The sequence below is a fragment of the Schistocerca serialis genome, chromosome 3 (genome assembly GCF_023864345.2).
Source record: "Schistocerca serialis cubense isolate TAMUIC-IGC-003099 chromosome 3, iqSchSeri2.2, whole genome shotgun sequence".
Lineage (NCBI taxonomy): Eukaryota > Metazoa > Arthropoda > Insecta > Orthoptera > Acrididae > Schistocerca > Schistocerca serialis.
Genome location: NC_064640.1, coordinates 613,579,722 through 613,590,594, shown reverse-complemented (window position 1 = coordinate 613,590,594; position 10,873 = coordinate 613,579,722). Strand labels below are relative to the sequence as shown.

The 10,873-nt window shown below is 38.5% G+C and overlaps 1 protein-coding gene across 1 annotated transcript; it reads right to left on the bottom strand.

The window, feature by feature from the left end:
* Positions 1-2,940: 2,940 nt before the first annotated feature.
* Positions 2,941-3,993, bottom strand: LOC126471044 (uncharacterized). Its single transcript, XM_050099111.1, has one exon. It carries the CDS (start codon positions 3,991-3,993, stop codon positions 2,941-2,943), a length of 1,053 nt encoding a protein of 350 aa, XP_049955068.1.
* Positions 3,994-10,873: the final 6,880 nt, after the last annotated feature.

Below are 10,873 nucleotides of genomic sequence, written 5' to 3'. Positions count from 1 at the left end.
AAAGTCACTTGGAACAATAGGTAGCCGTTTCGAGTCATATGTTGAGACAGAAAAAATGTACTGGCGCAGTTTGTTGAAAAGGGTGTTTGCAGCAGTGAAGAAGCTAACAAGTCGTGGACTTCCCCTACGTGTACACGTTGAAAGATTTCTTTCATTACATAATGGTCAATTTATGATGTCTCTTGAACTTATAGCCGAGTTTGATCCTTTTCTCGCAGAGCACATTGAACGATATGGAAATCCATGGCAGAGACACACAAGTTATCTTTCCTCAAAAATCTGTGATGGAATAATAGGGCTTCTTTCTGAACGAATAAAAAGAACTATAAGTGAAATAAAAGAGGCCAAGTATTTCTCCATAATAGTAGATTCTACTGTGGACATTTCACATATTGATCAATTATCTTTCATATTAAGATATGTTAACGAGATTGGTGAACCTGATAAACGTTTCCTTCTGTTTTTACCAAGCCCGGGACACAAGTCGGAAAACTTAGCCGAGTCCGTACTTAAAGTCATGTCTACAAATTCCATTGATATTACTGACTGTAGAGGCCAGTTATATGAGAACGCAAGCAATATGTCAGGAACCTACATTGGTTTCCAGGCATGCATTGAAGGACGAAATCCGAAAGCGCATTATGTGCCTTGTGCAGCACATACTTTGAATTTAGTCGGCACTAGTGCTGCAAGCTGTTCTCGGGAAGCATGTTCATTTTTCAATGTAGTGCAAAACCTTTATAATTTTTTCTCTGTTTATACAAAGCGCTGGGATAAACTTCTTTCTTTCTTTCATGAAACCAGGAAGCAAAACGGTAAAAAGTTTATCAAAAACACGTTGGTCAGAAAGAGAGGAAGCCTGTATAAGTGCTGGGAGGGCGTTATCAATTCCCTAACACATACTACCAATAATACGCTTGAAAAACCACTTGTGCGAAATGAGGCTTCATGTTTATTGAATCAACTCAGCAGACTAGAAACAGTATTCATGATGACGGTTTGGAAGGACATACTCCAGAGATTTAATAGTGTAAATCTGAAATTGAAAAGTGTAAATATTGATAGTACATGAATTATATGAATCACTTGTAGGATTTATTGCATCTATTTGTGCCATGTTCGACTGTTATGAAAATAAATTCATAGAGATTGCGGCTGATATAGACTATGAATGCATTTATAAAAGATCACGAAAAAGCAAACATCATGATGACGAAGAAGCGGACTCTGCAGACGTTTTTCTGACTGGGAGGGAAAAATTTAGAGTCGAAACATTTCTTGCAGTACTCGGCAACTTGTACGCTGAATTAGTGAGGAGGAAGGATAGCTATGGAACACTGTTGGACTCCTTCACAGTTTCCAGTAACCTTAAGAACAGTTCACCTGACGATATTTCTGAACGTGCAGCAAAACTCCGAGAGTCGTATGACACAGATTAAGAGCCTACCTCCCCTAGTGAATATGTACATTTTGTGGAACTTTTGAAATCTTCTGGGATTAGTGACATATCAGCAGAAATGAATTTTTACGAAAAGAGAGGTTACGGTCCGTGTTTCCGAGTGTTGACATTGCTCTTGGAATATTTCTATGTATGGCAATTACAAATTGTTCAGCAGAACGCTCGTTTTAGGCTCTTAAAAGACTGAAATCGTACCTACGTTCTATGTTGTCTGAGGAGAGATTGAACGCCTTGTCCATTCTTCACATCGAAGCTGACCTCCTAACTGGTAACCGTCTGAACTATGAAGATATGATCAACGAGTTTTCTGCCGTCAAAGCCAGACGCAAACTTTGCTCACTGGTGAGTCTGTTTATTTATTCATACTAGTTTTAAAAATTTAAGATTATAATGTGATTTTCATTATAAATTAGAGCACATTCATTGGATTTAGGAACTGAGTATTAGGGGAGAGTGGGGGAAATACACGCACCTAAGGAAAAATCGATGTGAACCATTCGTTACGTCATTAAAACCTACGAAAATAAGTACATACCATACAATGGACATTTCTCCACATATTCCAATCGTCTGTAAATAGTTATAAACAGTTCCTTAATTTTGAACATTGAAATAAAAAAAAGTGCAAATGCGTGGTAGTCCCCACCCCTGAGGGTAATGACACGCAAAGTACTGGGTAATTGCACGCAAAACAAACAAACCATAAAAATGTACAATACTTGTTATTTTTATTTGCTTATTAGTTACTACAAATAGTAAACAGTATATTTAAGAACGAAATAATGTAATTCTACAAATATCTTTTATAATTTTCGTTTTTTACATTTTTATTGATGTGAAAAGAGTTCATTTTCTCATACAGCAAAAATCGCACTTGTAACCTTTTGGAGTGTTCCAGCCACTACATTCTACATGACTCCATCTGCTACAAGAAATACATCGATACTATAGATTTCCTTCTTTCCCAAACTCTCCACAAACTAAACAGACATCTTCTGAAATCGCCAATGGATCAATATCATCCATTTCATCGTCATCACAAAAGTCCTGCAAGTCCAGATTTAGGTCTTCCTCGCTGCTACTTTCACTTTCTTGGCGGTGTTTCTTTTTATATAATGTCTGTTTCTTCTTCGAGACTTTTTTAAGTTGCAGATTTCTCCACTTATCTGCTTTCTCCCTATGATTTCTTTTCTTGCTTCCTTCAGCTTTCTTTTTCATGGCCTCTTTTTATTTCTTTATTGATAAGTCTGTTAGCAGTTTATTCTTCTCTGGAGTTGCTGTAAGGATCACTGACTTTCCCTTAGGCTTTCCCTTGGCTTGTTTCGTCTTAGGAAGAAGTTGGTTTTGTTTTGGAACAGGATATATGTCAAATACACTAACATGCTTGACACATGCACTTTTAGTTGATGTTGTTGTGACCTCTTCTAGGCCTACAAGAAGTGGAACATCTTCTGCTGGAGATCCAGGAATCTGTTCTTGACTCATTTTGGCGATATGTGGCTCGTTTGCAGATGCAACCACTTCATTTCCATTTGTTGCATCGGAACCTCTTCATCTTCAAGGACAACATCTCTTAAGATCTCACATTGTTGTAAGTCGTCATGTTGAAATTTGTTTGGATTGAAAGAGCAAATCCGACCTGCCTTAAACCCTGACTGCCCTTTGTCCATGGTAGTGACCTTAATATATGCCTTATTAAAAAGTTCTGCTAACTCACATGGTGTAATTTTTTGATACACCTGTGACTTCATATACACGTCACATTCATGACAGAAGGCTGATTTCAAAGAAGAAAAGAATGGAACATCTAGTGGTTGAGGCTTGTGAGAAGTGTGTGGAGGTATGGTTACCATGACAATAGAACGTTTTTTACAAAATTCAAAAATTTCAAGTGAAATGTGGCTGCTGTGATTATCTAAAATCAGCAGCACAGGGTAATCAATAGTTGATTTTACATTGTTCAGAAAATGTTGGATCCATTTGAAAAATAATGACTCATTGGACCAGCCATTGACGGAACAACCATATATTGTTCCAACTAGTCCACCTTTACTTAAGAGATCTGATATCCTCTTCCTGGGGAAGATAAACATAGGGGGGATGTAGGTACCAGCAGTACTGAAACAACATATCACAGTCACGTTTTTCCCCCTTTCCCAAGACGTGGCCCCACCTATTAGTTTAACACCTTTAGGAGCCAAAATTCTCTCGGGCTTTTGTACAGTATTTATGCCCGTTTCATCGACGTTGAACACTCTCCCCTCTTTAAATTTATATTTTTCAAAGACATGTTCTAAGTTTTTAAAATATGTATTAACCTCTTCTTCATTAAATGCCTGTATTCTGTTAATGCTAGTTGCTTCAGGTTTTCCCATGCTAATACTTGGGTTTCTTTTTAAAAATAGAGTTAGCCAATCCTTTCCAGCTAACCTAGATGACTTATCAAATTTGTTTGCAATGTTGTTAGCCTCTGCATACTCAAATGCAATCTTTCGCAGCTGGGTGCATGTAGTGCCATAGAGCAGCTTGGCCATTGTAATAAAATGATCCCTAATCTCATTTTCCTGTTCTGTTGAAAATGTTGGGTTTCTTCCAAGTTTTGGACCTCGGTATTTTTAACGTTCATTCTCGTTCGTAGAGTAGCTTCATGAATTCCCGAAAGCTCTTGATACTTCTCGTATTTTTCTTCCAGATTAGACGGCATCAAGAGCCTTACAAAGTTCCTCTTGCGTCCATTTTGCTTTCTGAGTTTTTCTTTTGTAATATCGACCCATCTGAAATTTAAAAAAAAAAAACTCGTTAGTATCGAAAATATAACCTGCAAGGGGGAATACCTTGCACTTCAACATCTGCGTGGCATTACCCCACTGTAAGTTCGATGACTAACCTAAGCATAACTCGGCTCCTAATTCAAATAGCGGGACAAATCTACAATGAAATTAAAGGTTTCATCTAGGGCTAGTAGTTGATAAGCAAGAATTACATTAAAGCAACTTATAGTAACCCTTACCTTTCAAAATACAGCTGACCAGAATTACATGAGACACGCCGAAAATAAACAATACTTCACTGCTCCAACAATGTCACTGGAAAATGGCTGGCGTAAGCCGTGTAGTAGTTGTTACTCCTGCCGGCAGGGTGTAGCACCAACTGGGAACAGCTTGCGCTATTCAAATTGCGTAAATCAGCCTGCGTGGGATTACCCACATGCGTGTAATTCCCCCACCTTCCCCTACATACTGTAGTATATTACAACTGATGCTTATTCTTGGCGTCTGCGGAAATATACGTTGTCGGGGAGTACGCTCAGATGAAAAAGTGTTAATAAGTAACGTAGTTCAGTTCTGTCGATAAATACGTAAAAACTTTTCGAATACGGTTAGAAAGAGCTACAGTGCGAGCAGTAGCTGCACTACAAAACTGTTTAGCCCTTACATGGATTAAAGGTATTGTGTAAACCTATTATGCAGCATCTAGCTACACAGACTCTAATGATTTACACGTAACTATTAGAGTATAAAACAAATTTGATTTTTCCACACTAGTCTGGAAAATGATGTAATAGCAAATCCAGTTCTGTGTTTGTTCGTCTGTATTTAGTTATTAGTTCGTGCACCGAAATCTCTGTTTCAATTTAATTTTTTACGCTTTCCTATTGATTCACGTATCAATACCGAATGTGTTTTTATAGCTGCTACACATTCAAGTTATTAGATCGGAAAACCGACAGTTTAATTTTAATTTTGAACGCATCTCTGTAAAGTACATAGGCCTATTAACTTAACTTCTAATGTATGATACGTTCGCTTCAATTTTTAGATCGTAAAAAAAACTTTTTTATTTTCATTTTCAACGGTTTCGTGTAAAAAGGACATATTAAAAGTGAATGTATAACAAAAATCCGTATCTCCTAGACGCTCTGCTGATTTTTTAGGCCGTAAAAGAAAAGTTATTTTCCTTGTGTTCGTTTCTGTTGTCTTTCGACAGAAGAATGTGTTAACACAATTCAGTTTTAAGTTCGTTTTATACGCTGCTGTACACCAAGTACAGTGCAGGAACCATATTACACTTTGATTGAGAGCGACTAGACCGCTGACGCGTCGTTCAGAACGACGAATAGCAGAGTACGGAAACAGCTCACAGCCTTTCCACCCAAAACGGCAATTGCGAAATGACCGGGTAATGGTAATTATTTAAAACATGTCTTTTTTTTGTGGAGGGGGGGGGGGGGAGGAGGAGGGGGCAAAATTTTTAAATCCGCCACTGGTGACGGCAACAGTGGAATGTTTACATAGTTTTCTTCGTATTGTTTTGTTGCGCCTTTTGTACTGTGTGGTGGATTCATATTTTATGTGTGTGTGTGTGTGTGTGTGTGTGTGTTTTATTCTTAGCATAAGTTAGTTTAAGTAGTGCGTAAGTTCTAGGGCCCCATGACCTCAGCAGTTTGGGCCCTTAGGAATTTACACACACATTTGAGCATGCCTTCGACTCCCACTCTCGCTTCCTTAGACAGGACCATTTGAAGTTGTGTAAAGGAGGTCACACTCATTTAAGATTCACTGGAACGGAAGAGAGCAGGCGGTGTCTATCAAACGACTTAAACTGGCTCATCTGGACATGGAGACAGAAGACACAGCGACCGCCACTCCCTCATCTCGGGGACAAGTTCTTTCATAGATATGCACAACGCCGAAAGTCGGCTTCTTGTGAATCAAGACCTAGACGTGTTTCACAAGAACGATATTTTTTTGAATCCACGTTGGGTAGTTGGCTATTTGTCAATAAATCGTTTCCTTCAAGGTAATTCATAATTTTCTAACACAGTATACCTTCCAAAATCCTACTGCACATTGATGTTAGTGATGCGGGACTGTAATTCAGAGGATTACTGATATTTTCTTTCTTAAATATTGGTGTGAGTTGTGTGACTTTTCGGTCTTTACGTTCAGGTCTTTCAACAAGCGAATGGTTGTATATGATTGCTGAGTATTGTATCAGCATACTCTGAAACGAACCTAACTAGTATGCAATCTGGAACAGAGGCCTTGCCATTAGTAGGTGATTTCAGCTGCTTTGCTATATCGAGGATATCTACGTTTAAGTTACTCGCTGGCGGTTGTTCTTGATTAAAATTCTAAAATATTTACTTCATCTTCTTTGGTCAAAGGATTTGGCAAAATGTGTTTAGCAATTCTGCTTTAGTGGGACCGTCATCAGTAATATTGCCATTGCTATCACAATGTGAGAGTATTGACTGCATCTTGCCGCTTGTGTACTTGAATGACGTAAGTCTAACAGCAGAATACGTGTGTGATGACACCATGCTCCCGAAGGTGTTTCTTACCAAAAACTTCAAAGAAAACGGCCCTATGGAACAAACTGGTTCTGCAGCAGCTGCAGAAGATGCATCAGGGCACTGTGACAAAGACCGTGTAATAATTCTGCCGGCGACTTTCTGTCACGTGGCAACAAGGAAAAGGAGAAAAGAAAAATCTTTAAGGCTTGCTCCCGTGTGTGAGAAGAATGGCCTTTCTACATGTGCCTTTCGAACGAACCGTTCAGCTTCATTGTTAGATTGAGGATGAAAACGAGCAGTAGTTACATGGTGTATGCCATTATCAGCATAAAACTGGTGAAAATCGGCTGATGTAAACCGTGGTTCATCGTCTGAGACAAGGACCTCAGGAAGACCTTTGACACAAAAAATAGAGGACAAAGCTGATATTGCACTAGTAGTAGTGGTGGATGTCATGGGGGCAAGAAATGGAAATTTACTGTATGCGTCTACCACTAACAACCATTGTGTGTTCCAGAATGGAGCCACGAAATCAGTTTGTATCTGTTGAGACGGTCCGGTTGGACAGAGTCGGGTGAGTTGCTTTGTTCGAACTACCCCCCAGTGACCTTGGAGCAATAAAGACAAAACTTCCTCAGATGATCAAGTGCTGTGGCCGTACCATCTGCTTACCAAAACATCAAGTCAGCATTTGAATGTTAAGCGGTGAGCCTGTACAACATCTCGTACTGATAATTACTAACAGAGCCCAATGTTGCAATTTTTGCGCTTTCCATGGAGGGACAGCTTCGAAGGATTGAACAAAGCCATTAATGGCTGATGACCTGTAATCATATAGAAATGTTTGCTGTACAAGTATTGGTGGAACCTGGTAACGCCATAGACAATGGCAAGCGCCTCTTTTTCAAGTTGGCTATAATTGCACTGTTGTTGAAAGTTTACGATGGAAATGCAATCGCCCAATCGGATGAGCCAATTCTATGGGAGAACGCAGCCCTAATCCCATAAGAAGATGCATCCACAGCTAACACAAGAGGCTTAGCTGGATCAAAATGAATCAGACAATGACAACGTTGACAACGCGTCCTTCAACTCCTGAAATCCCTCCTGACATTCTTAAGGCCACACAGAGGGTATAGGCCTACCTTTCTTGTGCATCCAGTTCAGAGGAACAACTATTTGTGCAGCGTTAGCAATAAATTTAAATGTAAAAAGAAACAGCTTTGCAATTTATTGTAAATAAAACCAATGTACGTATATGACAACGGGAATATTTATAAAAATGACTTTGAAATTTACTGTAAATAGGTCATTAGAAAAAAATTTATTGTACATTACATTTGTAATTAAAGCCATAAAAATTGTTGATAGACAACAAGAAATTATTGTAATACAATTGTACTGCAAAAAATTGTTATTAATAGACCATACATAAATTTGTTATGTCATTGTTATTATTTCCTGATCCTTTCGCTATTGAACCACAGAAAAAATTATTGCTGGTAACAATTTGTTTAAAACAAACCTGATTCTCTCCCTAGCATGCACAGACATTGAATGAGGAGCCCTATGCAGTTACTTAGTTATAAAGAATGGGGAGGGAGAGGGGCAGCTTGAATCTTATTGGACTATTTTCCCAATTTCATGTCACACAAGTGCCAAGAGACCATATGACTGGTATCGGATTACGTCATGACTTTTAATGTACTACATAGAGTAGGGTATTTGACTCTTCTCTAGAAATCATCTTAGATAGTTAATTACGTCATTTTATGCTCGTAACATGCTTTCTTCGTTCTTGAACATCAGTATTATTTTATAAAAACGGAAATGAAATTCAAATAATTTGAAAGCCAGCTAAAACGCTCCATTCGAGTCATTTGATGCCTGTGACCTCAACGGCTAGGTTACTCCTCCTATTGTCATAAGGCAAATTCACAGTGATGTCTTGTTTTGCAACTTATCTCGTAAAATGGATTACAAATTGTGTGTAGTACCACACTGTACAAATACATCCACTAAAAACTCTTGAAAAATTGTTTTTGTGTGTTGCCGAGAAGGTGCGTAAAAATTGGCTGCACTGTCGGGGCAAAATGCCACCACATCGATTTCCAAGTTCCCTTACTCACTTAATTAAAAATGTGTTGTACTATGAAGTTAACATTTATTTACCTCCAAGATACACTTTCCCACTATTAAGCCCATGATGTATGAGCTTGCAAGATGATGCACCATTTCCGCCAGCACATACCTTGTAGATGAGGCCACTTGCACAATATTCACGCGTACGATCACTGGATGGTGGAACAGGAATGATCTTATTCCCGCACGTATGTAGGCGCTTCATGCATATGCAGACGACCAATTGGGGAGCACACCTGACAAACATCATCAATTTCTACGTGAACTGTGTACCTTGCTCCTGCTCAGCGAAACGCAATACAACAAGTTGTTCACCTCACAAAAGTTAACATGTGAAATATCTGCAATTTTCAGTAGGTATTATTTGAAGCTTATCTCGGTTACGCAATTCATCAAAAGTTGCTACTGTTCTAAAGCATTCCTCTTCAGCTGTTGGAACCTGTATGAAAGTAGAAGCTCTCACTTTTTTTTATTCAGTAATACAGGAAACAAATACCTTCAAATACTTACACCTCAGAGAGTTACGGATTTCACACCATACATTTAATATTGGTAATCTGTCATCATTTATTATAAATTTTAACAAAAGAAGTAACAAAAACAAACAATTTATAGCAAATAATGAACAACAATCAGCTGATATCAACCACAAAAACTACGATGAAACAAAATATGGAGATCTGCCCATGGCCGTGTATTGGGAGGAAATGAGCTTGTGGGTCATGTGATCAGCAATGGATGGATGGCATCAGCCATCAGAACTTTCCTCCAGAGAAACCTTGAAGTGATGTGATGTGGCGTGACGGGACGGGATGACCAGTGTGGATGTTGTCATTTGAAATGCATTGCAGAACGTTTTGACAGGATGGGGCGTGACGTGACATGATGGCCATTGTGAATTGGCCTTAATTAGGGCTAAGGCTATGTTAACAATGGCATAGACAATGTTTGTCAGATTCCATTGCTACAGGTCACCCAATGACACTGGACAATGGCTTGGTCACAGTGCGTCTGATCTCATTAGCCACCTTTTGGCGGAGCTGACCAGGTTAGGTTAGGTTAGGTTAGAATTTAGTCTGAAGTAGGGTGGATTTTAACCTCCATGCATGAGATGGATAATACCATGATGCCTCTGTGCTCGGAGACGAGTTCTGCAATGCAGCGTTTGCTATTAAATAGATGCCAAATGAGCTCGAAAAGAACAGATCAAATACTGCACAGACTGTCCTCAGTTATTGGAATTATCAGACAAGTTTTACAAAATACCCATGTATTATGAAAATATGTAGCTTCAGTGATACACTGCACTAAGGATCTCTCCAAAACACATTGTTCAGAGTATGGTTTATTACACTACATTGGTGACTATGGTGTATAAAGGTTTTGCAAGTAGTTATGAGCACATAACAGTTAATTTATGTGGTGAAAGTAGATGTTTCTATTATGTGATGAATGGATAAAATTTGTGTGGAGTAAGCAGGTATTATTTAATTAATGAAAAATATATTTGTGGTTTCACAACAGCTCACTTTATTCTAAAAATGGTGTATATTCATGCAATACTGGCAATAGGTATATTCAGATAATCAGATTCTAGTACTGAAAGCTTGACTGTTCTTTGTACACTTCCCCAAGTGGATTTGAGAAAGGATGTAACAAGATTTCTGGAGGCAGTACTATTTCAGATTCAGTGTAGCTTTTAACAAAGAAAATCAACTATTTTACAATGTATTTTAGGACACTTTCACTAAGCACAGCTCCAAAATTCAATATAGAATAAATTAAAAATTTCATAGAACTTGTGGTGCAAGAGTGAAAATATTAGCTTTTAAATTATGCTGACACTATATCGTGGCAGTTTTTCATGGGGAGTGTTTAGAACTATGGTTGTGTAAGTTACCGGTAGAGGTCGGGCGTGAACTACTTCTGCTAACTGCAGTAAACAGTTTTGCTGTAGCCAATACTAAATGCTTTGT

Excerpts from the sequence above, each read along its gene's own strand:
- LOC126471044 (XM_050099111.1), bottom strand. The coding sequence starts at position 3,993 with ATGGCCAAGCTGCTCTATGGCACTACATGCACCCAGCTGCGAAAGATT.